General features: G+C 44.6%; 1 protein-coding gene across 1 annotated transcript in view; it reads right to left on the bottom strand.

Annotated features, from left to right (window-relative positions):
* Nucleotides 1-27,446, bottom strand: part of LOC128079509 (neuroepithelial cell-transforming gene 1 protein-like) — a 31,741-nt gene extending 4,295 nt beyond the window's left edge. The window contains exons 1-2 of the mRNA XM_052680797.1: nucleotides 27,220-27,446; nucleotides 1,279-1,345 (exon numbers count right to left, since the gene is read on the bottom strand). Of these exons, the coding sequence (XP_052536757.1) occupies nucleotides 1,279-1,345; nucleotides 27,220-27,344 (192 nt within the window). The 5' untranslated portion in view covers nucleotides 27,345-27,446. The remainder of the gene's footprint in view (nucleotides 1-1,278; nucleotides 1,346-27,219) is intronic.
* Nucleotides 27,447-27,813: the final 367 nt, after the last annotated feature.

Raw genomic sequence — 27,813 nt, 5'->3', positions numbered from 1 at the left:
TGAATATGTTTAATGTAGCTGTAGTCACCAGATGAAAGTTCCTTAAATTAAGTGAAAACCATCAGGTCTGCTTTTTTCCATTCCCACGCTGGACTGGTGTTTGTGCAGCCTCAAAATTGCACATGGCTGCCCTTCAAGGCACAGGCAGAAAAGTATCTGTCTACATACGTGTTTGCATAAGAAGCTCCAGCTGATTTGAGATTGGATTTCCTTCATAAAAGGCAGTCCTGTCCTTTTCCCCACCCCAGAGATGCTGTCACACCCTTCCTCGTGCAGACACTGGCACGAGAATAATACAGCTTGTGCAGTCATCTGGATCAGCTCATCCAAAACATCTTGTTTTCTTTTTGGTAAGGCAAAGTTTTTCAGCCAGGTCATTTTTGCTGGTCAGTGATGGGATCACTGCTTCTAGGGACAGTAGGGTCAGGTCAGCTTAGGTGGCTCATGGAAATGAGCTTTAAGATAGGATGGCATTTCTATACACAGCACCTACTTCAGCTGACTAATCACATTGCAATCCTCAGTGCATGAAAGGGACAGACTTAATGAAGAAGCATAAGAGATACCCAGTAAAAGTGCTCTGCATCACTCTCCAGGGTGGTCTGTCTTTGTCTATCAGCTCTAAAAGCTGAAGCTAGATATGAACCACCTCCCTAATAAGGGATACCTGTTAGAGAATGGAAAGCAGAGTACAAGTCTTACAGAAGTAAGACCACACATTTGTTTTAAGTAGTCTCTGTACCAAATAAAATACAGATTTTTGTATTTAAGAAAAAGAATCTTCACTTCTACAGCATGATTTACATCTCGCATTGCTAGTTTGGTTAGCATGATTTGTTTTTTCCCTTTTTTCAGTTTGGATATTAGGACAAATTTCTTGTCAGAAAGAATGGTGAGACATTGGAACACACTGCCCATGGAGGTGGTGGAGTCACTGTCCCTGGAGGTGGACAGAAGTGGCACTGGGGGATATGGTTAGTGGGCATGGTGGTGATGCACTGACAGTTGGTCTTGATGATCTTAGAAGTCTTTTCCAACCTTAATGATTCTATGATCTGCTGAAACACATCAGAAAGTAATCATAATCTCCATGACATCCTGTCTTCTCTTCACCTATGTGTGAAAAGCACCCTCCAGGAGCCCGAGTGGCTCAGAATGTACATGCATAGCCAGGGAAAGGGAAGAATATGGTGATTTTCTTTTCTTTCTCCAGGAAGCAGGACCTTCACATCCCTGTTCCTGATTTTGTTCATGTGCACCCACCAGTGGTTTACTTACCAGGGTGAAATCCCAGTGTGGTCCTGGAGTGAGAAATGTGAAAGAGCTGCCTCGTCTCAGTGGGCACCTGTGAGCAGAAAAAAAGGATTAAGGTAAATAACTTGTGGTTTGCTGCATTAATAAACTACATCTGTTTTCCACAGCTTTGATGGTATCACAGGCCCTCAGCTCCAAGCCCCAGAGGTCTCAAAGATAATGACATAGAACAGTCTTTGGGAAGGAGAGCCAAAGGGATCGTGAGTATTCCCTGTGATAATTGCAGGAGTTAGATTAAAAATCCTGACTTACTCCAAGAAATGACTCTGTGCAGCAGAGGCAGGCAAAGTCCTCCCACTGAGCCCCTTTGACCACAAATCTAGCAATTGTTTTAAACCCAACCATGAGGAAGGATAAAAATAATAATAATAACAATAAAAAATAATAATATTCTGACCTCATTTTCCAAGGTTAATGAAGCCGAAATGAAAGGAAGCACCAAACGGCACCTTTGACAATGCAGCCTTGTAGTTTCCCATAAAGTTACAACCAGGAATTGAGTCGTGGTCTTTCATTAAGTCATTCTCAATCCAAGAAAGTTAAACCACCAGAAAGTAATACATACAATGGAGCGTTTGTATAATCCATGCTCTTTGAACAATGGTAAACGAATTGCCTTATGCAAGTCATTTATTGTACTAGCATGGAGTTAAGCAAACAAGTTACATTCCAACTTTCACTGTCTGGTGGACTTAAGGTATGTTTCCAGTAACTATTTTTTAAAGCTTATTCTGGCTGTAGCATGGAGAAACCTTTTTGTCTGTCACTGAGTTTCTGCATGCAGAACTTTAGTCCCAAATGGACCACACACTTTTTTTCGAAGACGGCCAGCTGCCTTACTGAATGGGGAGAACTTTTCCCCCTTGCTGTCAGAAATTCAGACAGAAAAAGCATCTCCCTGCCAGCTGCATCTTTCTTCTTCATGCTGATATCCCACAGGACTTTCAAAAACCTGGAAAGAATACAGGAATGCAAATCCTTCCGACTTTCAGGGGACTTACGCACCAGCATTGTTCAGGCATTGCTGAAAATTCATCACCCAGAGCATGAGTAGCATTTAACGTCAACAGCTCTCCGTATCAGAAGAGAAAAAGCACTTGTCTGTAAAAGGTTTGTGAGGATGCAGTGTTCTGGATTGGTATTTGGAAAATATAAGTCAACCACCCTGAAAATACTTCAGCACTTCGATGAGCACCAAGATAAATGTATTGTGAGCTGCACCATACTGGAAGAACGATGTGAAGGAAAGCAGGATGCTTTCAGTGATGAGACAAACATTTTATGCAGATGGTATACACTACACAGGTGAGTTTATATTAGCAGATTCCTCCCAAAAATGATCCTTTGCTTAGCATCCTTCTAATAATGCAAGTGACTTGATGACTATTTTACCTGTTGAGAAGACATCCAACCAACTGTTAAATGCCTAAGCTCGTGTTGCACTCCTGACTCCAGGAAGGGCAACAGATTTTGTTTCCTGAGATGACTGTAGAATCATAGAATGACTTGGGTTGGAAGGGACTTTTGAGATCATAGAATCACAGAATGGCTTGTATTGGAAGAGACCTTAAAGCCCATACAGCTCCAATCTCATGCTGTGGGCTGGTTGCCACCCATCAGATCAGGCTGCCCAGGGCTCCATCCAGCCTGACCTTGGGTTGGGAGAGACCTTAAAGATTATAGAATCACAGAATGGTTGGGTTGGAAGGGACCTCAAAAGCCATCCAGCCCCTACCCCTGCCATGGGCTGGTTGCCCCCCACCTGATCAGGTTGCCCAGGGCCCCATGCAACCTGGCCTTGAGCACCTTCAGGGATGGGGCATCCACAACTTCTGTGAGCAACCTAAATGATGCAAGGTACCAAAACTGGTACCTGGTACCAAAAAGATGGAGCCACTCTGTGCAAGAAGGGCTTCTTTACTCCTCACCTGCAATGAAGAAATAGGTCTGCCAGACAAAAGAGCATGGAGTAGGAACAACGCTTTCCTGCAGGTTCTGGGGAGGCCGATGTCCCCTTAGGACTAGTTTAGGGAACATTTCAGTTGTGCCAATGGTTTGTGCACAGCAGCCACAATGTGAAAATGCAAAGTAAGCAGCATCAGTGGAAAATCACAAAGCTGGAACATTTAAAGTGGTTAGAACACTAAATATGCCATATGTGTTATATATACTCGTGTATTTAGATATTTAAATATAAAGATATCTATAATACCTAAAAAGCATAAAATATATAAGCATAAAAAACAAGGCTTTTCAAAATATCATATGCACGTATTACAATTTACATGAAGCCAGAGGAAATTATTCCTTAGACCACACCACTTTCAGGTACTTTATGATCAGCCAAAAGCTTTTAACACAATCACTTTGTCTCTGATACCTCTCCAGAAAGGAAGGTGGCATTTCCAAGGGCTGCATACCAGTACACTGGATGGGGAAGAAATTTCTAGAAGGGAACATTCTTTGGGATTTAAAAGAGTACATACTGCTCAAGAAAAAGAAATCTGGGAACAAGCATTGGATTTCTTTGAAATTTAAAATAGAGCAATTTTTTTTGCTCACGAGAAAGCAAAATCCTCCCTGTTTAATCACAACCTGCTTGGCTGCCAAGAACAAAACTTGATTAAACTCTTCTTGAACACAAATAGAAAAGTAAAGAGGTGAATAGTCTGCAAACTGCAGCTATAAAGAGCCACCAGAATGGACCAAGCCTCAGACTCTGATGAAGGCATGAGCTTTCATGCTGGGGAACGTGAAAATGATTTTATTTCGTGACTCTTGATCTCAGACAAGAGAGTCGGCCAAGTGGTGAGCTGGAAGCCACGTGAGGCTTGTAAGCTGTTCAGAGCTGCTCCCAGTCATCCCAGTATGGATGTGGGTTTGCTGTCCCAGCTGTGTTGCCTGGAGTTCTTTGCACTGGGGAAGAGGTGGGATGGCAGGCACGGAGCTGCCATAGAGAACCAGATGCAGCTTGGCCCACTTGTATGAGTGCACTCAGTTCCAAATGGGGATTTTATGAGGTTTAATCAAGTAAGTTTGGCAATAGCAGCTTTTCAAAAAGCTCAAATGTAAAGGTATTCTACACAATCATCACATCCTTAACCCTCACAGGTTTAAAGAAATTGCTGTAAAGAAATTGTGTAAATTTCCATTTACACATCTCCTTCCAATTATGTAGCTGTTATAACAGGATTTCAATCCAAAGCAGTGTTTAATTTTGTCCTGTGCATTACAAGACAGTGTGCCTCACAGGACTGCCTATCCAGTATTTCATTTTCCCCTCTGCTCACGCTGCAGTGTGGATCATTTAGCTGATTGTGTGAGGTGCCTCCCATGTTGGCCCTTGCAAAAAAGCCTTTCTTAACATCGGTTGGGAATCCACACAGAAAACAACCCACAGAGACCATCATACAGGTATTAACCTCTCTGCTGCTATTGCCCAATATCAAGAGCACACAGCCACTGTTCTTTCATGAGAAGGAGAAATGGTCGGGTATGAGAGGCACTAACTTGCAAACCTTCTCAGCATTCTGAAATGAGTCAGAGGTGAGGAGAAGAGTAGGACCAAGGTTCAGAAGTCTGCTGACAGCTTGGTTTCCAGTTGTCCAACAGAGATGGAGAGAAATGTCTCCACCTCCCAGTCCATCATCTAAATTTCCTTTGTTGCTCAATCACCACAGAAGGCAAGCAATACAGAAGCATCCACCCCAATGAGAAAGTTCCTTTCAGTTCTCCAAGTGCCCAACATGTATCTTCTGCAGTACTGGAGCAGGTTGCAGACAGGCCGCTCTTTCTCTCCCTCCAGTGGTCCTCTAAGAGGAATCAATCAAGAGTGGAAGTCAGAAACTGCTCCTTCCCATGTGCCAACACCTACTGCGGTGCTGGAATATCCTCATTTCTTACAGGTCTTGGTACCACAGACATTTCTCAACTATCTTTTGTTAAAAGGAATAAGCCTTTTGTTGTGTAAAGAGTTCTTACTGAACCTCCTTCCTTTTCAGGTCTTTGGTAAAGCACAGTGAGCTGCCATCTGCCAGGAACTGTTGGGTTTGGACACTGAGGGCAACAGACCTTGGTGCTAAGTGGAAAAAGTAACTTCAGGAGAAGTAGCTTCCATCATCTCAAACTTCATCACACCTATTATCCGTATCCCTTCTTGCTAACCAAGTCACAATGAAGTATCATTGATGCAGAGATCGTGGGGATGACTGCCTGCAGAATTTTATCCTTCAGCTTTGCCTGCTTAACCCTGCAAAGCTCTCCAAAAACACAGAGCCAAATTTAGACATCTGCATGATTACCACGTGCATCATGTGCAAATGGATGAGTCACGATTGCAGTGCTCAGCTGGGCATCCCTCACAAGGTCCCTCAAGAACGTGAAGACAGCACTGGTGAAAGCAAGGTCAGCGATGATGGCAAGAGCAATCCTGGAAGTTTTACCTAACACATCTCACCACGCAGCAGGAGAAGAAGCAGAGCAGTGTGATGGAGCGCTGCACTGGAGGTCATTGCTCAAAACATTGTGTGATTAATGGAAAGAAGTGCAGAGCGGCTTTGATGTAATGTTTTAATTCCTGAAGACAGCAGAATAAAGCATTGTGTCGGTGCCAACAGTCGGATGGAGTTAATTGCTGTGTTTACAGCAAAATGTTGCAACAGGCCTGTTGTAGAAAGAACCATAGAAATTACTGCTGTGTCACCCGAACGGAGACTAAATTTGGGTTCCGTCACTTCCTGAGTTTCTTGAAAAAGATTCTTCTTGATAGACCGTGTCTGCCATCATTTTCTTGTTTATGGCAGGATGAGCAGATATGCAGGGAAAGAGAGCCCAGCCTCTTTCTTATCTTGTCAGCACTCAAGACAAGCAGAAGGAGTTAATTATAGTTGGCTAATACATTTCAAAGTGATGAAGAACTTTGGAGTTACGAAGAAGATTGCGTGAACAGACAAAATAATTTTCTAGATGTAAAACGTTGCGGCAACACGTTGGCAAAGCAAACTTCGCCCATCCGAGGGCAGGGGAGGGGCAACAGAGTTGAGACTGTACAGACAGAACAAACAATTCTGTTTTGGTGCCCTCTGTTTGCTTTGAGAAATGAATGTTCCAGGCTGCTTACCAGCAAGTGATGACACTGCCATCTTGCCAAGAGAAAATCTTTTCACTGCTTGCTAAAATCCAAGTTGCCATGCTGGTGGTCCATAAAGAGATCAGTTATGAAACATTGTTGACCTGAAAAGAACGTGTGTATACTTATAATATTCTCAAGCTGGTCTGCAAACAGTTAGAAAACCAGGTACTCAAATGGAGGGAAGCTGGGGAAGTCCTGAGCACAAAACTTGTTTGGCAACATAGCAGGAAAGGCAATGAGGCCCCAATAATCTTAATAGAGGAAGTTTGGGTGATTTAGTAGATAACATATTGATAAAAGCCACCGGGCAGGCTCAATTGTTTCGCATGAAGCCAGGCTAAGGAAACAGTCATTGTCCAACACCCTCCTTGAATAAACATCAGGATCCTCTCACTAGTGTAGGTTGGGATGGATGCAATTGTGGCAGGGAGCTAAAGTTGTCCTCAGAATTTAATTTGAAGGTTGACAACACCATTCAGAGGTTGATAAATTTTGAAGCTGAGAAGGACGAGGTAAACAGCAGTGATACAAAGTTTGTCAGCAAGCAAATGCTTCTGTCAAACAGTTTACACTGTGTGGCTTCTTAAGCATCTTTTGCTTTGCCTTATCCAGATATAGGTCTTCTTGTTTTGACTTTTGCTTAAGTTTTTGAGGAAGAAGGGGAAAAAAATTCATAAATCAGATCTTGGTGTAAACAGAAATCCAAAAGACATCCACAAAAGGCGTGCTAAAATGGATTCCCATTTTTCAGCCTACAGGGCAAAGCACAGCAGAGCCGCACTCATCAGGTTAGGGCAACTTCCCTTCAATGGTTTTTGAAACATTTTTCTCCCTTTTTACTGTAAATCCACACAGCCCAGTCAGCATCATTTGACAATCTGCACTCTTTTTTTTTTTTTTCTTTTGGCTTATTTTTGATGACTTATCCAGGAAACTGCAGAAGTGCTTTGATCTGGCAGTTCTCTTCACTTTCTGAAGTTCCAAAATACATTCTTCAGACTGGGCAGCAGTTGTGTGTTTCCTTCCCCTCTGACTTCCAAACCATTTTTTGGGGGGGGAGGGAATGTTTTCAGTGCGAGCTGTTCTTAAATATAAACCACTTGTGCCAGCTAAGGACCGAGATGGTGAATATTACAGCAACTTGTTGCCCAAACAAGCAACATCATTTTGAATGGGTGAGCCCCATTTTGAACGACAAGCACGGAGAGCTCCACAAAGAGCCTTTTGAATTTTAATGTAAAGCTTTTCTGTAGGAAAAAGAAAAAAAAAAAAAAAGAAGAAACAGCCTCTGGATCCCTAACTTAATGTCGTTAATATTTCCACTCCCAACAATATCCAGAGGCCTTGGCCAGTGTGAGAGGCCTCCCAAGCGCTGTGCAAACAACTGCTGACTAAGGGCACTTACTGTAGAGTTTGTCACGGTTCCTTATCTTGAAAAGCTCCAGGGTGAAAGCCTTAATTGGAGAAAAACCTATTGACAGACATTTTAAATATCTAAAAGCAAGACAGAAGGACTCAGTGCTTCAGTGGCTGAGAAGAAAATGGTGCAATGAACTCCGTGAGGAGTTCAAGTTTGCAGACTGCTTCTCCGTCATTAATGCTGCCTCATTAATGCTCTCACTGCACACAAAAGGAAGTGGGATACTTATAGCCGTAATTATACGGAGAGCAAAAGAATGACGGTTTGCTCTCTGGAAATGTGGTTTAGAAAGCTGCAATAACTTTCTGGCAGCAGCAGCATCACACTTTGCAACGCGGGTGCAATTAAGAATTCTAGTAGGCTCAGCTTTCAAACAGCCAAGCCATGAAAACGCGGGGCAGCGGAGTTAAACAGCGATCAAAACCACTCGAACCCATCCACCACTTGGACAGGAGCAAGCAGTGCTACTGCTGAGCTGAGAACTTCTTGTACTTTTGCAGACGCTCTGGAATAGCCATTACTTTCTTCTTTTCTGTTGGAACAAGCCCTGCTTCGAAAGGAAGCACATTCAGACACTCTGGGCAGGTTTACACTGTACAAAGAACATTTAATTTTAAGTAGTTTTATGAAGCTCGGTGCAGACTGAAGGGGAAGGCTGCTTTTCCATTTTAGAAGCGTTTGCTCCTCATGGGTAGGAGTGGATTATGGTGGCTATTTGTCTGAAGAAGCAATCTGCAGCAGCACCAAACATGAGCAGATAAGCGCAGAGGAGATTAAACACGCGCTGATATCCTTCCATAATCACACGTCTGACCCCTCCAGAGCTGCACACTAACAATCTCTCCACAGCCAACACAGCAACATTTAGTTCCATCTGAGCACTGAAATGATATCTTTGCACCACAGACTTCCCTTATGACCCAAGCATCTTCCTTCCAGTTTGCCTTCAGACTTCCCTCCCCGGCTGCGTATCTACTCCAAATTAAAGTCAGCAAACACTGAGCTCCTAGCAGTGCTGCTGAGGCTGGCAGCCAGATTTCTCTGCATAAGAACAAGAAGGATATTTCAACAGCACATGGTCAGGTCTCCTCTCTCCAGCAAACCTCACCCCAACTGCTCAGATTACTCCAGCTCGGCACACAGTGGCATTTTCAAAGGCTTCTGGTCTGATGACACACTGCAGCACGTCATGAAATGAAACAGAAAACAATAGTCTTTTGTGATGATTATTTGTAAGAGCACCGTTGCTGCCATTGAGTTAACAAGGTGACTGAACAAACATTTGCACTGGCCAAACTGAGAGATAGCAAACATAAGCCTGGAGAGGAAAACCTTTGGTGCTTTGCAAGCTGGCATGCTGAGGCAACTCTCTGTGTGTGCAAAATCAATCTTCAACAGTTGTGGCCTAAGGTCACCTCTACATTTGCACACCAATGTGCTGAGAAGGCAATGGGAACACCTTGAGAGAACCTACACTGTTGAGGAAACAAAGCCTACATGCCTCTATTGATCTTGCAGGGCACAGGAGGGAGATGGTATCTCTACAGACATCGATGTTAACACCCTCATGGCTTTCAAACGTGGCCATTCTCTCACCTTGCATTTGCCCTCACTTCCATCCATGCTTCCAAAGTGAAGATCAGCAAGAATGGGCTCTCCTCTGCAAAGACCCATGGCAGAGCTGGCTCTGAAAGCAGGTATTCTTGTTTGCAAGCATGTAACAGAAGACTGTGGCAACTATCCATTATTAGAAAGAGAAAACTGTATTCCTCTTCATCAGACCAAATGAAAGCTACTGATAGAACAAATGTCTCCCGATACGCTGCGTGTAGTCATCCTGTCCATTTCACAGAGCTATTTGTACTCTCATTTCCAGAGATATGATGTAAATGCTGAAGCAGACGGGGGAGGAGGACTTTAGGGAGAAGCTGTGCAGCTGCTGACAAAATATTTTGCTTGTCAGCAGCCATGCAATCGCTCTCACTGCTGCGAGGTCATCTCTGGCAGAAGAGTGCAGTGCATCCTCAGCCTCTGAGCCACTGGGTTTCGTGCACCAGGCCCTTGTCAATCAGCTCTGTCAGCCCTGCATGGCTTCTCAGATGAATGATGGGCTGGAAGATAATCCTAACAATTAAAAAGCAGGAACAGAAATACAAGAGCACCGACCCCGCATGCCGAACCTCGGCTCCCCTTTTCCTGCTGTGCACGTGGCTCATCTGTCAGCCCATGACAGGCAGGCAGTTGTCCAGGCTTCCCTGTCAGTCCTGCAGGGAGGCTGACACCTCTGGCCAGGCATTTGAAGCTGCTTTGGCCATGCCCTGGAGGCGCCTCTCTTTCTGCGTGACTATAAAGGAACCTTGGGTGAGGCTCAGATTTAAGCAATCAGTTTTTTGGAGGGTCCAAAGTTAAGTGAAATGAAAGGGAAAAGTTTTTAGCAGGACCTCAAATGCAATTGTCATTCAGTTATATAAAAGACTATCTACACCTTTTTTGACTCACTTAGTCATGTCCTAGATGTGCAGGCTTAGAGAAATCTTTAGTCAGGCTTTATCTTAAATAATTCCCTTCCCCTCCAGCAGTTTTGGTCCCAGATTCAGTAGTGAGCTGTGTTCCAGAGAAACTGCCACTACTACAAAATGAAAGCAGGCTTCTCGGCAGAGCAGTGTTAAACTTTGCATCACCAGGTAACAAAGAACAAAAACCCCCATCAATAAATGTTTGGCTGCCTGGACTGCATTCAAGGAGGAAAGGGAAAGGAAACAAATGTTGTAAACAATACGCAGTTTTACAGGAAAGCATCCTCTCATAGAGACTAGACTTGAAAATACAGTGTTTTGTGTACAATGGTGAAGGCCACCATCTCTGAGTGCTTTATGAACCACTTACCCTTTCTGCTTAACTTCACCTGATGCTCAATTCCCACAAAACCACACTCTCAATTCTCCAAGTGAACATTACGCTTTTTCAGCATTTCCAGGCAGGGAGCAAAAGGTTCCAAGTTCAGCTGAAATGAGTTGTACTTTAAACTGTTTCCATTGAATGCCATCCCCAGAGCCCCTTTCCCTCTGGTACCTATTTTGAACGCTCCCAGGGGAGAGCAGTCAGGACGGAGGAATTCCAAGTGCCCAGAAGCCATGGGAGTGAGCTCTGCGTCCCGCAGCCATGCCAGCCGAGGAAGGCTGCGTCCCTTCAAATCCAGATGGCTATTTTGAGTTCTTGTGGGAACCAAGCTTGATGCAATAAATATTACAAATCATCACGAGAGAACGCTCGGGAAAAGATACGTTTCAGTGTTAACAGGCAGAAACTTTTTTTTTTTTCAATTCTAAATGGCTCTGCGTTTTTTCTCCTTTAAGCAAGCAGTTGCTGCAGCCCTTACTAGGAAAGCAGTTACGCCAGGGCTGGAAAAACAACACAGCATGACAAGTTACCAACAACCAATGCACTCCATATACATTCCCCACACGTCCTTGCAACCTGCAGAAATACAAGGTAATCTGAATGACAAGGTAGGCTTGTGCTCAGTGAGACAATTATGTGCTTAAGTTGCACATGTGCATATAAAAAAGCTATGAAAGAACACTGCAATGCGGTTGCTTGCTTGTTTCTATTCCACAGGACGATATTGCAGCTCAGGACTCTTGTAAGTGGAGGTGGGGGATTGATGGCAGCAGTGGAATTGCTATGTTTGAAGGGAGCCATCCTGCCCTCCGCTACAGAGACTCATCAGCACCAGAATAACGCGTTTGTAATGATTTATGGTTCACAACAAAAGCAGAGTCACAGGATGACTTTGGCTTGAGCTCATCAAACCTCAGGGGCAGTTCTGCAGAAGCTGTGCAGCACAGGGGCAGGGCACATCCCTTTTCCTGCCTATTTCAGTGGAAAAGAGCCCTTTCCAGCCACGGAAAGAAAAAAAACGGAAAGAAAAAGAGCCCTTTCCACCTCACACAGACAGCTGACCTGAGGGAATTCTTACCAAAAGCTGTCAGAAATACAAGGTCCACATAGGGGAAGATGAAACTATCTGAAAGGAAGTTGTAGCAAGGTGAGGGTTGGTTCTTCTCCTGGGTAAAACAGTAATAGAAAGAGGGGTAGTGGGCTTCAGTTGCACCAGGGGAGATTCATGTGGGATATTAGGAAATATTTCTTCTCTGAAGAGTGATGAAGCATTGGCACAGGCTGCCCAGGGAGGCGGTGGAGTCACCATCCCTGCAGGCAAACAAGAAACGTGGAAATGTGGCACCGAGGGATGTGGTTCACTGGGCATAGTGGGGATGGGCTGACTGTTGGACTTGCTCTTAAAGGTCTTCCCCTACCTTAAAGATTTTATGATTAACTAGACCAGGCGTAGGAAGAGTTATTGAGATGGTCTGAAAACTTTTGGAGACTGGGACAGTGTGGGAGAAAGGAGCATTGTAAATGCCAGTTCTGATCCTAATAGTAGTCTCTTAGTGCCCAGAACAAGCACATCAGGTCAGAGGGACCCTTGGCCTGAATCAGCTCTTATGTTCTTAGGAAAGTTTACCTCCTCATCGTCTTCAGCAGGGCTATAAAAAGATGCCCTGCACTGCTTTGGAGGCTGAAGGTGATTAGCACTTATCCCACACAGGGGAAAAAAGAACAGGAGAGAGGGCTAGATTTGGGCAGGCAGAGTAAGCCAGCAGCAGTTCAGGAACTTCATTTCCTAGACTCCAAAAAAAGCCAGAGCTGTAGGAAAAACAGAAAAGGAGACAGGAGAAAAAATAATTGGAAAAGAGTGAGAACTGAGGAGCTGGGCAGGAAATGGCTGCAGGGTGGAGTTGTGTAATGTAATGTCTATACAATTTCAGGGTAAGTCTGTAAGAGAAACAGACCTCAGTAGGTGGGTGGTAAGGCAGCACTGAGTGACTTCATATTTTAAATATTTAAACATTATAAGGACTTGAAGGTGTACTTTACTCTTACAAAAGAGATTGTTTAATGCTTTTACTTTTTGAGGGGACAACCCTTTTCATTCTTCTCTTACTAAATGCAAGAAAAAGTAAACACATTTAGCGCTGATATCCCAGGCAGCTCTGCAAGCCAGTAACAAATTAGCCTGTGCTGAGTTGACATAGGCCAGTAACCACCCCAAGAGAATTTATTTTCACAAGCAGGGTTTGCAGTGTTGTATTAAATTAGTTTAAGGCTTCATCTAGTGCACCTTCTGTGCTCAGGCAAGACACTTTCTCCTTTCACAGAGACTACCTTTCCTAACTCTGTTTCAACCTTTAGCAATCTTTTTCCTCCCACTGGCTTCACTTCTCACACAGCATATTTTGGGCTTGTCCTTTTCACATGAGCTTCAGCAGGAGGCTACAACTGAAGCTGGTCCAACGGGCTGGCACCTGTGTCTGACCTAAGCTTGTAGTCAGAACCCTGATGTTAAGATCACAACAGTGCTTCTCAGTCCTCTGTAGCTACTGAAATATGTTAGGAACATCTCATGATGCTTTGTACTGAGGCCCTCCAACCCCTTGCGCTGTTGGGAAAGCATTAGAGGAGCAAGTTCTGTTTGTTAAGTTCCAGTTGGTGAGCCTTCCTATAACCCACATCTAGCCCGTTTTACTCAGGTTGTGCACAGATTGCAGTAGAGATCAGGTTAGATGGCAGTGGAGAACACATTAGACCAGTCTAGAGCCCAAATTCCCTTGGAGGAGATGACAGCCACTGATATCATTTGGATATCTGACCATAAAGGTTTAGGAGGGAGCAGCCAATAAGGAAGAGTGTAACGAAAGGCGTGCAAGGAGTGAAAGAGCTTGAAAATCAGACAAAGCAATAAAAGATGAAGGATTAAGAAATGTAGTTACTACAGTAGAAGAGGAAACGTTGCCTGCAGGGATAATTTTATGGAGGCTGGCAGGGAAAGACTGCATCTTGGGGGCCAAGGAAGACACATAAGCTGGCATGCTGAGAAGGGGAGGAGAGTTCAGACACAAGGCTCTAATCTCTTTCCATGGGAGAAGCATAAATACACCTGAAGTCTGTTTTCAATTCTTAAACACAGTAGGAATGCAGTTTTAATAAAAGCATTGTAGCCGCTTGCAGCTATAACAGCAAACAAACAAACCACCCACACACAAAATAAATCTCAGTGCAAGTGAAACAAACAGCACTTCACTAGAAAGAACATACAGGCTTTGGAGAGAGAAAGTCTGCCAGACGTCCACAGGAAACCCGCTATTAAAACTCACTCAGCACAAGTAGTGGTTATACATGTTCAGCAGAACATTCTTGGACAGTTAGTACAAAGATTGCTGTGTCTCTTCTAAAGATTATCCCAAAGTTTTTTTTTTTTTTCTTTTTACACAAAGAAAATGGAGTTTGGTTGCAGAATAATCTCAAATCTGCCCCCTTACGTGTATGAATTAGTACTGCAGCAGCCTCACTACGTGGAGACCACAAAGTGCTGTAATCCGTGCAAAGAGATGAACACAAATGAAATTCAGGGTGCAAAACTAACAGGGAGTTGCATCAGTCTGCTGAAATAACAAGCAGCAACACAGCACATCACACAGGTAAACTGGGTTCTGAAAACAGGGCCTGATGCAATGATAAAGATTGCTGCACTGACAACATGGTGCCTGTCAACACCTCACCCTTTGTAAAGAGCACTTTCTTTCTCACCTGTTGGCAGAACACAAAACAGTTTCCTGTGACTGATTAAAAACCCCCATAGGGAAGGCGATGGGACACTGACAGCAGCTGGCAATCTTGTAGGTGGGAGAGGCAGAGGCCAAGCTGTGTCGTGGTTGATTTTGCTGAATGTCAGCCCTTCTGCACTGGCCTTGTTCTGTCGTTAACTGTTCTGAGTTTTGAAGCTGAGCCCTTTGTGAAACAGTGGTAACAAAATCAGCTGCCCAGTCCCACCGCAATGCTTCTGAGGAATGGCTGCATGAAGTGCAAAGTCCCTGGAAGTAATGCAGATGGCATTAGGAAAAGACTTTTGAGTACAGGCCACTAATTAGTTAATGCTTCATAGTACTCTGGGTGATATTTTCCAGTCAGTTCAAGGGACTTATGAACAAAACTGCCATTCAAACAACAAAACCCAAACCACTCACAGGAATTAAATCACTTCAGCTCACTGGAAGGCCTTGTTTCATCTAGGGATCTACGCTAAGCCAAGCACTATAACTGACTGTTCTCACTGAGCAAGATACAGAAGCAGTTCAGTCTTAACATATTTATGTGTGCGGGGGTGAGAAATCAGCTTAATTGGAACTTCATGCAATAAACTTTTGCGGTCTCTCTGATGCTGAAGAAAAATGTATTCTGGGTTGTCAGAAATGAACCTGGAACCATCCCGACCGCTTTGCAGAAGGGCTTTTAAGTGAAGATGCAGGTGATGAACACTCCCTGCCCTTCTGTGTGCCTCCTCCAGACCACCCACACTCCCAGATTTATTCATTTATTTTGGTTCTCTGCTCACTTTTCTTCCCCACAAGTCATCTTGGAGCTTGCAGAGCTTAAATGGTTTAAGAAAAGGACCTGGTCAGCAGGCAGCATGTCATGAAAGAAGATTGATTGTGCAGGAAACAGCAAAAAAAAAAAAACTGTCATCCTGTAGTAGGCAAGAAATTATTTCCCTTCACCCTGGGTGGGGGAGCATTACACATTTGACTTGGTACAGTGAAATTAATTCCAAATGTAGCCCAGCTGGTCGACTTACTGTAATATTAAACTCAAATATAAACCCTTAAGTTATACCTTGGGGTGAAACCAAAGGGAGAGCTGTTTCCCAATCCAGAGGTGACATCTAGAGGAGGAGGATTTCATTGCATCCTCAGTGATGAAGTAAAGCTCTGCCTGATTCAGCCCCAGCAGTTCTGGAGTCTCTAAGCTTGTACTAGAAAATTCCCAGTGTGTGTGCTCTAAAACACAAGGATGACAGACCAAGAAGAAAGCTCTTGGAGCACACCAAAGGAAAAGTGTATTGGATAGCATCAGTGGTTTGCAAATGATGCTCTGATGCCTCTGGGATCAGAGCCCAGGAGGGCCCAGAACCCCCAGCAGGGGTTTATTGGTTTACGCCTTCCCCAAAGCAACTTGCATCCATTGAACAGACTCAAAGACTCAACTTTCACACACTTTATCTTTCCAAACCATTTTCTATCTCCACACATCATGTTATGCTTCAGCCATGGAAGTGGAGATAAAAAGACATCAGTGAAGCCAAGCAGGAGGCAGCTCCATAGGAAATCAGGCTACACCACTGCCTGTCCTTGGGACTACTTGCTGAAACATGCAGGAAACCTGAGCCAACGTTGTTGTTACTCCTACACGTTAGGCAGGGCTGACTCAGATTTGCAATTCTAATCACATTATTGGCTTTAGGCCTTTTTTGTTGTTGTCTGTTTTCTACAGCTTCACCAAAACAACCATTGGGAATAAAGGTGAGCAGCAAGCCATCCAAATAGAGCAGGGATTATGCTATGAGCATGAAGTCTGCAGCCATGGTCTCAAACAGAAGACCTTATCATCCCTTTTTATGGGTGTAAATATCTCTTTTGGAGAACTTGTTGGGAAGTACTGAGGGTCCTGATCAAGGAATAAAAATTATCTTGTCCACGCGGGAGCATCCATACATCTGACAGTCAGGTCTGATATTATCTGTGTCTTTTTCCTTCCTGTTAAAAGGCTATTTATTGGGAGGGTCTCCATCCAGCTTTAATTTCTGGAAAGACTTCAAAGTAACCCTAAATAAAATTGCCTGAGGAGAGCAAGACACCAGGAAGTCAAGTCCTGTGATCAAGCCTGCCTTCCTGTCCATTTGCAGGTAAAGTTGAAGGTTTGGTCAGGTAATTGCTTGCAATTATGTTAAACATTTAATAAGGTACTTCCCCTCTCACCAGGATGTGGTAACTGTGGGACCACCAACCCTATGGCACTGGAGTTGAGCAGATTTTGCTGGCAGGCTGTAATTCTCTGTGGGGAAACTGTGGAATTATTTATACTTCTCACAGCGAAGGAAGGAGATTCTGCAAGCGAATCAAAGCTGCAAATGTTAAACTGTTAAAAGAACAAGGCTGTATTTGGGCATGTGAATGCTACGTGCAACTGCAGCTGCTTCCCAGGGACTGCTGAGGTTTGCCCCCTGCAGTCTACAAGCTAGAAGCAAAGAGTATGTGCAGCTAGGAGGGTAAACTTAATGGCCATTTAAAATGCTATTTGAAAGCAAGTCACAAGCCACTTGTGTTCTCCAACTCTGAGTATTTTAGTAGTATGGTTTGGTTTAGAAGACCAAGTTCCTTAAACTCACACCTGCAGTCTTCGTGGTCAGGGCTTGTCACGAGGTGACAAAGTCATGCCCCAATGGGACACGGCTCTCACATGAAAACCTGCACAAGGCAAAGCTTTGTTAGCTGTCCACTGATGACACACGTAATACATTTACTGGAGGCTCAGCACTACATGGCTCCCCACTGCATGAGGTATTTCCTAATCTGGAATATTTGATAGTTGTCTTTTAGCATGGGGCTGTCATGTTTATGTAGAATCAGAGAATGGTTTGGGTTGGATGGGACCTTTAAGATCATCTAGTTCCAACCCCCTGCTATAGGCAGGGATATCTCCCTCTAGACCAGGTAATTCTGATTAGCAGATGGAGCAATCCCTGCATTCACCTACATTTCAGGTTTCTAAAAAGTCCTTCAGTTGCAGCAATAAAAGGACACCAGCTTCACCATTACAGACATCCTCACTCAGTAAGAACCCACCTTATGTAAGATACATTGGGGGAAAAGGGCTTTTCCATCCTCATTAACTGTTTTACTCAGCAGCATCAAGTCCATCACCAAGTTTCCTCCTCACTTATGAATTATTTTTCAGGGAAATTTTCATTGTAGTTTCGTTTCTCACTGCAGTGCTTCCCAGCACTCATCCATCTTTCACTACTTATTGTGTTTCTTTCTGGGAAGAGTTCCTTCCTTCCACAAATTATTCACAGGGCTCTTATCACTGCTTTCCTTTCTCAGGCATTTCAAAATGTTCCTTTAAGTTCCAGTGCTGCAGGGCCCTGACACTCACCAGAAAACCCCACACTTCCGCTGCTTCTTCAGAGCAAGAACGCAGTGATAGCAGACTCAAAGCTGCTTACAGAAATGAAAGTATAAAATACATTGGCACATCTGACTGGAAAGGAAGAGAAGGGAAAAAGGAAAAACAAAAGAGAGGTGACAACAAGCAACTTTAGCCAACTGATAGCAGAGGTAGAAAGAAAGCATTTATTGTAAGGAGTTTTTCTAGTATCCAAAATAAGTCTTTACAAGTCAGGTTTGAAAGGACCTCAGGATTATGAAGCTCCAACCCCCTTGCCTCATACAGGGCCACCAACCTCCACATTTCATAGCAGCCCAGGCTGCCCAGAGCCCCATCCAGCCTGGCCTTGATCCCCTGCAGGGATGCACGGGGCATCCACAGCCTCTCTGGGCAGCTGTTCCAGCACCTCACCACTCTCAGAGCAAAGAACTTCCTCTGGACACCTCATCTAAATCTTCCCTCCTTCAACTTCAAACCATTTCCCCTTGTATTTCCAAAGTAGAAAAATCAAACTGTAAAGACAAGTTCTCAGTATAAGTAAGGTCCATATGAAATCAGGTGACTCTAGGTCCACACAATGTTTACAGTCTAAGCTGTCTTTTACCAGCACGCCTCGTTCACATACTTTCAATCCTAAATTCTTAAGCTGTTTGTCACAAGCAGCAACATCCTCTGCTACTGCCAAAACAATATAAAGATACCTCTTCCCACCAGAGGACCTCCCACTTCCCACCAGGGGACCTCGGCACATGTAGGACATCTACTTTGGCACTTCTGAAAAGTGGCCTCAGCTGTTTGCTCACATCCTTCCACATATAAACAGTTCCCAAAATTCCAGCCCTCGGGAAGAAGAAACATTTTTTAATCCTCTTGGGCTCGGTTTTACCTCGAATGACTTTGGCAAGACCAATATCCCAGAAAATTGAAACCAAAAGCAATTAATGCAACAGAAACTGAAAGCCTTGAGGTCTGCTATGATGTCAGACTTGAGCACCAGCATTCATCTCAGCAGGAACAATGTGAATACTTCACTGTGTGCTCTGCTCTGGCATTTGGAAGCTTGACCTGACAGTGAAAGCTGCAGATGTCCCATAAATTCTCAGCAGCACTGGCTTGCTCTTCTCTCATCAGATAAGGAACACTTCTTTAATCTGCACACGCTTTTCCTCCTCTCTTCCTTGCCCTTTATTTTCTTGAGCCTTCACTTTCACATGGTCTGAGGTCCAGCCCTGCAGGGAGCTGGCAATGCTATGGCTCTCCACTTCCTTGAGCTGCCTCACATTTCCATCCCTCCACTGCAGAATATCAAACACTAAAGCCTATCCACAAGACAGACAATTTCATAGGTTAATAACAATTCTGCCTCTACTTGACATGCTCAGCACTCTATTAAACTCACTCAAATCCCATTTCTGTGAAGAAGCAAAGAGTTTCGAGGCTGTCAGTTTTCCTCACCTCTGCAGTTTGCTTAATCATGCAAGCAGGGAGCAAAGCCTATGGCAAACAGTGATCACTGCCTTCCCTAGGGATGTTTTGGGATGTGTTCAGCAGGCATACCAAGGACATGAGGCTTGCTGGCTGCCACTTGGAAACCCACGTGCCATCACGTGAGAATGAATGACAGATGAATGGCAGCTGGTGAAATAGTCCAAGCTCAACAGTTTCAAGGCAAAGCAGCTGCACCTTGAGTCTCTGTTGGTATCACAGAAAGAATGAAAGCACCACAATGTTGGTCTGAAGCACAGTATCCACACTCCCAGTTAGAGCTCAAGTTCTTACTATCCTTTTTTATCCAGTAGAGATGTAAGTAAAAGGGCTGCTGCATTTTTGGAGTTGAGAAGATTAATAAAGCCAGGTCTTTTTTCCTTCACAGTAAGCTGTTCTTCAACTATAAATTTTTCTCATCTAAGCTCATAAGTCCTCCATATTAACTGCATCATTCTCTGCACTTCCCAGCTCACTTTATAGGATTCCTCTTCTACTGCATCACATGCATTTGCCTTCTTTTAAAGACTCCTCAGAAGAGATCCACTGCTATCTTCAGATAAGCCTGTGTCTGCCACCACTGCTTGGAAGGAAGGCTGCCAGCCTCCTCTTGTTCTTGATTAGCTGATATCTGCTATTTCCCAATATAGTCTGGGACTATCTGCTGCCCTCCAGGGCAACAAAGACAATAATCCAAACTTGAAATCCTACTGCCTGCCCTTACCTGTTGTCTCTCACACTGGATTTCAGTCCTTTAAGAAAAACCACCTTTACATACTGACATTGCTGTAGTGCTTTGCTTTTTTCACTGTGGTCCCTTTCAGCCCAGGCCATTCTATGATGAACTACTAATTAAGTGAAAAATAGAAAAACGAGCTCCTCTCCCCATCACATTGGACTGTGCCACTTTTGTGGGCTCAGCCCAACCTTTGCCTACACTCAGGCCAGAAGCAAAAGCAGCCAGAAAAGACATTTAGAATTAAGAACATTTCTTTTTGAGGAAAAAGTACCTTCAGCACGTGGAAAAGGATTACTTCACTGGGTGCCAAGGCACTGATGGGATCTTCCTTATCATCAAAGGGCTCTGTTTACAGAAGAGATGTCTTATCTTTTGACCTTAGGACTGAAGTTGTCTGGGCTGCAAAAATCTCTCCTCCTAACCCACCGTGATTTACTTATCTGATGGAAGCATCCTTGAAGGCATCTGTGACAAGTTTGCCCTGAAAAATATTAATTGCAGCAGTAATAGCTTGGATTAAGCAAATGAACATTGAGGATAATCGTTTATGAGTGAAGATAATTACTTGGTAAGTGTAGCGTGACTTCTGTTTTACAAGACAATAACGAGTCAGGCTATCATCAGCACATAGTAATTAAGAGACTGGTGTTAACCCACAATCAGTGTTCAGATAAAGGGAAGCTGAGAGTGCTAAAAGCTACCCGAGGTTTCAATAACTGGCTGGTGGCATTTGCCATGTATTTCGGCAAAGCACAAGCATCATGCTTTAGAAAAAAAGCTAAGTTTTGAATGATTTCACGGGTTTTTCTTTCGTCCCTCTGCTCCCATGTTATCTCCTCTATGAGAAACCTCATTTCCAGCACCTCCAAGCACTGAGGTGCACAGGGAGCACGCACAGGAGGCGAGTGCTCCACAGGTGTTATCAACATTTCTTAGATATTTGCACAGAGGCCACTGAAAGCACACACAGTGCTTACTTCAGCTTGTTATATTCATTTTGTCTGTGCTTTAATACACTCAGAATGGCCTAACAAAGAGATACAAGTGTACAGGGCTGTGACCAGTCAGGTATGCTCAGGTTTCTTTGCTCCTTGCAGAAGAACACCAGTACTCTTACATCAGCAGGTGTTAATTGGTGTCCAGTAAGGTCAGGATTTCAATCCAGTTTGCTACAGGAACATACAGATTTTATTAAACCTTCAGGCACTCAAGAGTGCAGGGAGAGTTGAAAAGCATAAAAAGCTAATAGGTTTCACTGAAAATGAGTCTATCCAAAGCAAAAGTACAGTGCCACAATTTTATCACTTTAAATACAAAGCCCCAGTTTTAGAGATACTTTGTTCCCAGCTGTTGGAAAGTAGAGCTCCTGCACAAATGAAAACTGAAGAGAAGCAGAAGTAACAAAGTAAAAGCTTTTTAGAAGATGAAACCCTGATTGATTCCTGTTTACCACTGCCCAAGTGCAGCATCTCCCACCTCCTGTGAGCTGGGCATTGAAGCACAACTGACCGAAGCCACTGCATGTTTGCATACCAAGCCCCGAACACATTGAGACCCAGACACTCACAGTCTGCTTTGGAATAAAAGCAGTGGTAATATGAGAGCCTCTAGACATTTTCTGAAAGCTGCACTGTAGCTTCCAATTATGTTCAAGCGATGCATTTTAATCGCTACCTTCTTCAGTGGAGTAAAAGTTTCCATTTGTGCTAACTTTGATGTGATAATAGGAAAGAAAAGTGTATGTTTGCACTCTGCATTATTATTTTACCAGTCCAAGAAAGTCTGACGGAATATAGGCTTTAATCACAAAAGAGATCAAGAGCAAACAAACACTCATTTCAGAAAAGCCATAATTAGAAAGAAGAAAGAGGTATCACCATCAAAACACTTGGCATTAGGTCATAGGCCAACAAACAACTGACATTAAACAGGCTAAATGTGTAGTGAATAAACACAAGCCAGTTGAAGACTTTACTGCAAACCGTGCAGAATAAATGGGTGATCACAGATTTCGAAAGACTTTTTATTATTCAGAGAGGACTCGTTTCAGATGCCTCTTTAAAATCCATCCAAGTTGACAACCAGCTTCTTTGCTCCTAACTCAGCTATGAAATCTCTCTACAAAGCTCCCTCAGCAGCTGCAGCAAAGGCTCTTGCTTTATGTGACTGCAGGCTGACACCAAAAAATGCATCCTCCTCGCAGTCACAACCCTAAAGCAGAGTTCAGCAATCCCCGAGCCATAAGGAAAGGTGGTTTGGTCAGCAATCACATGTTTTTGGGGGTGTTGGTTCAACAGAAAAACCCTGCAGTCACACTGAGTGGGATTTCTGCAAGGGAAGCAGCGGAAACAGAATTGTTTTGGGGAACATCCACCCCCCTTTGGTAGGGGGTTCACAGTTGCACCACAAATGAGAAAACACACATGGATGCTGTCAGTCTCCAACACCTGCTGCTGCTCTGCCAGTCCCATCCACTCACCACACTGCCAGCAGCTGTCTGTCCTTGCTTTCTCAATCCAACAGTGGCCGGCCTCCTTCAGGCCTCAAAGGCTTAATGTGACAAGAAGTTGACAACTGAGCAGCTTTTCCATCTTCCACACTAAATGTGATCTACATAAAAAGCACTTTCTTTAATCCTTCCAAAGTCAGCAGGATAATTGGGATTAATCCCATTTGAATAACAACTGAGAACTGATGGTTACAATTAAAATGTTTACAAGTACATGAATATGCATCTTTCCCCTTCCCACTGCAGAGTTCGACTCAAGTAGCACATCCTTGTTTTAATACTGAGACCTCAAAAGCTGAGCAAGGATCAGCCGACCACAGAACCACATTTGATCACAGGATCAGCTGCAAATAGCAGTGACTCTGTACTACCAAAACACGAGATACAGACACTAGAGCAGGGGAATGTGAGTTAGGGCTGAAATTAAATGATGTGACAGTCCACTTCTGTCCTCAGCACAGCAGTATTTCAACCCTGCACAATTCCCTCTGGCTGCTTTTGCAATATGAATGCCATGGACTGTTTCTAGATACCAGAACAGTTAGAATCTGGACAAAGATAAGAACATTTTGTAAACTCCAGGCTTGCCTGGGGTTGGAGGGTACCTGTCTCCTCCCCTCAGGGTGCTGAGCTATGGGTCCTGCAGCTTGGCAGAAGAGGTATGAGAGATGCAAACTGGGGTTAGATAGTGCGTCTGGGGCAAGAGAACACTCACTGTTTTATCTGCGTTGCCTCAGAAGAGATAACATGCCCCTGAGCCGTCAGCTTTACCTGGATTCACCTCAATATGAGATAAGCTATGAAGTCAGGAACAGGATTACAGAACAAACAAAAACCCAAACAAGATTTCTTCTATCCATCCCAGAAGCCTTTTTGCAGTTTATTCGCCACTCAGCTGTCAAAGCCAAGGATGTGAAGTTCATAGAAACATTCCCCTAGCACTGCACTCTGATTCCAGGTCTGAAACCAGCTGGCAATAGAGCAAATAATCTCGGTAAATGTATTCCTCTCTCTCACCTCAGCACTGCTCTGGGCACGTTATCTTCCTCTCCCTTTGTTCAACAGAGAAATTACCTGCCCTGCTCATACCTTAAATCCGATTGACATAATCATGGAAGAACTACTGCACTATTGTGGTTGCAGTAGATGATTTATGTTGGACTACATGATCTTAGTGGTCTTTTCTAACCTTGATTCTATTGCTGAAGGAAGGAAAGACCTAAAGGGAAAATAAGATGTTAGAGCAATCCCCAGATCAGAGCTCTCATGTGAAATACCCACAGCCAAGTGAAGTTACCATCTATCACACTGTCTCCCCCCTTTTTTAGACACAGCTGTGGGATTACACAAAGGCCTGATAACAAATACTCTGTCCAAACAGCACCCCTTCACATCTCCCTGGTCACAAACGCTTTTGGAAACAAAAATTGATGCTTTCTACAAAATATGGTGGTGAGATGCTAGAACAGGTTGCAATTGCCCCATCCCTGGAAGCATTCAGTGCCAGGGTGAGTGGGGCTCTGTGCAGTCTGGTTTAGTACTCGATCGGTTGACAACCCTGCCTGAGGCAGGAGAGCTGGCACTTCACGACCCTTGAGGATCCTTCCAACCCAAACAATTTTATGCTAATCCTCAGCAGGTTTGAGACTGCTTGAGAACATCACATCCATGAGGGTCTACGAGTAGAAAAGCAAAGCAGCGTGTGCAAAGGGGCACATCTAATAAAGGCTATTACCTCGCCCTCAAACACTGCTGAATGTATTTCACGCATTCATAGACTTTCAACGAGAGGCCCCAGGCCTGCAACCGGAGCTCTGGGTTTGCCTGGAGATATTTGACTAAAATCAGCCTGGTGGGCAGAGGACTCCTCCTCCAGGGTCGGGTTACAGGGCTGGAGACAAAAGGCTTTTTCATGCATGCCTGCACAAGTGTTAAGGCAAATCAATAGAGGATGGAGGTAGCCAAGGTCAGATTGGTTGAAAGCTTTAGAACTGAACCCTGTAGCAGGAGCATTCAGACACAAGACACAAACTTGGCTAAGGTGTAAACAAAAATAAAGCAGAGAAAACAAACCTATTTCCAGATACTTTTTTTGCTCCCTCCTCATTTTCCACTTCACCACAGTTGAGGAGATTAAGCAATGTAAATGATGTCACTTGTGTTCTGCAGCAAGGTGGCTGGATGGGGTGCTACGAGATATGGTTTACAGCTTGTGGCAGTAATGGAGACAGGAGGACAGTTGGGCTAGATGATCTTGTGGCTCCTTTCCAACCTTGTGATTCTACATCCAGACAAGGGCAAAAGAGAACGTGCTACAGCTGGAACACAGAATGGATGAAGAAAAACAGAATGGGCTTCCTTTGCATGAGGAGAGACTGCAAAGCAGGCTCTAGCTATCTGAAAAGAAGTAGAGAAAGCAAAAAAACAGCTATCTTGTGTGCACACAGCAGAATGGAAAGAGTCACAGCAAGGAAAAATAGATATGAAGAAAAATACATTTGCACAATAAATGTGGTCCAACTTTGAAATACAGACCCCCTAGAGGCAATGACATTTGTCTTTGGATGATTCTGGTCTCACCTGGCCAATGCTCTGAGCAATTTGAGCTGAATTTGTAGTTGGCCCTATTTTAAGGAAGGGCTGAACTGGAGACCACCAAGAGTCTCTACTTGTTATTAAACTCTTCTGTCATTCTCAAGCCAGCAGCTTCATCATCTTGCCTATGTCTCAGGATGAAGACTTAATACATATGTGTCCTTTCCACATAAACTCCTTTCCCAATTTCTCCACAATTTCTCCGAGTCTCTCCACACAGACAATCCTCACAAAGGAATGTGTGACCATCCCAAAAACAGAGCCAGCCAGCATGTTTCACCACCTCACCAAGACACTGAAGCCTTCAATTACTCTACATTTTTCAAATGTAGTAATTACAAGCTACAGTTTGATCATCAAGACAATACTGCAACATATTTCTATGAAAATATGTGTTTTAAGGCTCATTGAAGCATTCAACCATATGAAACACTCCCTGGGTACTAAAGCCAGCCAATATCAAAACCAACATTTTAACAGTTATAACACCAACATTCACTTTGCTTTCATTTAAATCACAGAGCACACCCACACAGCTTGTGAGAGATTTCAACACATTTCAAAACAAAGGTTACCTTCCAAGGGCTCAAGCAGGACTGGAGGAAAAACAGGAGTTTTTCTCACCACTCCAACCCAGGCAGGTTGCAGCAGCCAGGCAGGGTTACAAAGAACTGCGGTCTTGCAAAGGGCACAAAGAACCAGATCAGTGAGGAAAAGATCCAGATGACAGGCCCACTGCCTCTAAATCCGTATCTATCTGAACATGAATGTGCTTTCTACATCACCAGCAAAGTTGGAAGAGTAATTTCCTAACCCTGAAAACAATAAAAACACAAACCTGTGCTGATCAAACTGAGTTTGTCCTGATAAAAATCAGGAGTTGAGTCACTCAGATCCACGACTGCCTATAAACACATTCAGGTATCAGGGTCAACAAAGATAAGATCATCCACAGGTAAACTTAAGACATAATGGTTTCTTTCACAGGGCGGTCTCTAGAAAGGTCTCTCAAGTCCAGCACATCAAAATAACAGTAATAAATGGTACACAGATGGATTTAAAAACAAGAGTAAAAGCCAGGGCTGACACAGGATCCCTTCCACACCCAAAGGACAGAGTCGATCTAGTGTTATGACTGGAGGAGATCCTGGAAGCTTGGCCCAGCCCCCCAAGAGTGCTGGTGATGGCCAAGGGAGTTTGACCCCAGCCCAATCCTCCCTAAAGGACCGAAACAGAGCAATCCTAAACTCTGTATTTAACAACACCCACTACGCCCAACGGGAACCCTGCAGAAATCAGTATCTAAAATGGGTGATAAAGAGGCAGAGGGGGAGCAGCGTGACAACAGATAGGGGAAAGAGAAACCCCACCCCTACATTGCACCAACACCCACCCTGAGGAGCAAAGAGCCTCTCCTCCTTCTCCGAGACAAATAGGGGCTGCAAGGATCCCACAAAAGGTGGTGGAGAATAATATTTGCACAGAAACCTTTGAGCGGTTGGGGACACAGGCTGAAATGGGACCAAAGTCCCCTTTTACGGGACAGAAATAGGCAGGAAAACGTGTGATAGCCTGAGGAATGCCCCCTCCCACACACATTTAAAGCGTACAACGGAGCATTGGGGAACCCTATGCCCAATTACAGGACACTCAGGGCCCCCGAAGCCGTGGACACAACCACCTTAATAAGGTGGGAAAGCCTGCAGCAGCGTGGGGAGAAAGCCCGCTTTGTAAAGTGTCAGAGATCCCGTAAAGCCGTTGGAAGGGAATTCCCCCATCAGACAGAAGGGCGCAGGGTCCCTTTTACAAGGCAAGGAAGCGTGGAGCTCCCCGAGGGTTGAGGAAACGTCCCCTGTACATGACAGGAAGACGAAACCCCCTTTTCACGGTACGCGCACACCCAGGGAGAAACACGGTCCGCAGCCCCTGACAGAAGGACGGGGAGGGATGGCGGCTCCTACCGGCTGCAGGACGCGGCCCCACCGGGGGTGCTGTCCGCCGGGGGCGAGCGGCCGGCGCTGGTCCCAGCACTGACCCTACTCCTTCTCCGCCGAGGGGGCTTCTGGCCCACGGGCTCGGCTTCCATGGTGAAGAGTCAGGTTGAGGAACGAGAGGAAGGGGGAAACCGGACGACACCGCGCCGCTTCCGCTCGGCGGAAAATGGCGGCGGCGAAAAACAGCGGCGGAGGCGAACCGGCGGTTTGAAAATGGCGGCGGTGGAGGTGGCAGCCAATCAGCGAGTTGCAGGGAGACGCGGGGGCGGGACGAGCGAGAGGGGAGGTGAGAGGAGTGGTTGGGGGGAAGACTGTCGCCGCCGTTGAGCACAGCGCCGCCTTGTGTCCTGCGCTGCATCGGGCAGCTTGGAGGACTTAGGAGAGGGGAAACTGAGGCACGGAGTCATTCCTCCCCCAACCCCTCCGTCCTCGTCCCATTCTCATCTTTTGACAGAATCACAGAATCACAGAATGGCCAGGGTTGGAAGGGACATCAAGGGTCATGAAGCTCCCAACCCCCTGCCACATGCAGGGCCACCAAATTCCACACTCAATACCAGA

This window comes from Tympanuchus pallidicinctus, unplaced genomic scaffold (genome assembly GCF_026119805.1).
Source record: "Tympanuchus pallidicinctus isolate F22 unplaced genomic scaffold, pur_lepc_1.0 scaffold19, whole genome shotgun sequence".
NCBI classification, from domain to species: domain Eukaryota; kingdom Metazoa; phylum Chordata; class Aves; order Galliformes; family Phasianidae; genus Tympanuchus; species Tympanuchus pallidicinctus.
The sequence above is the reverse complement of the archived record's forward strand: the minus strand, read 5'-3'. Positions and strand labels throughout refer to the sequence as shown.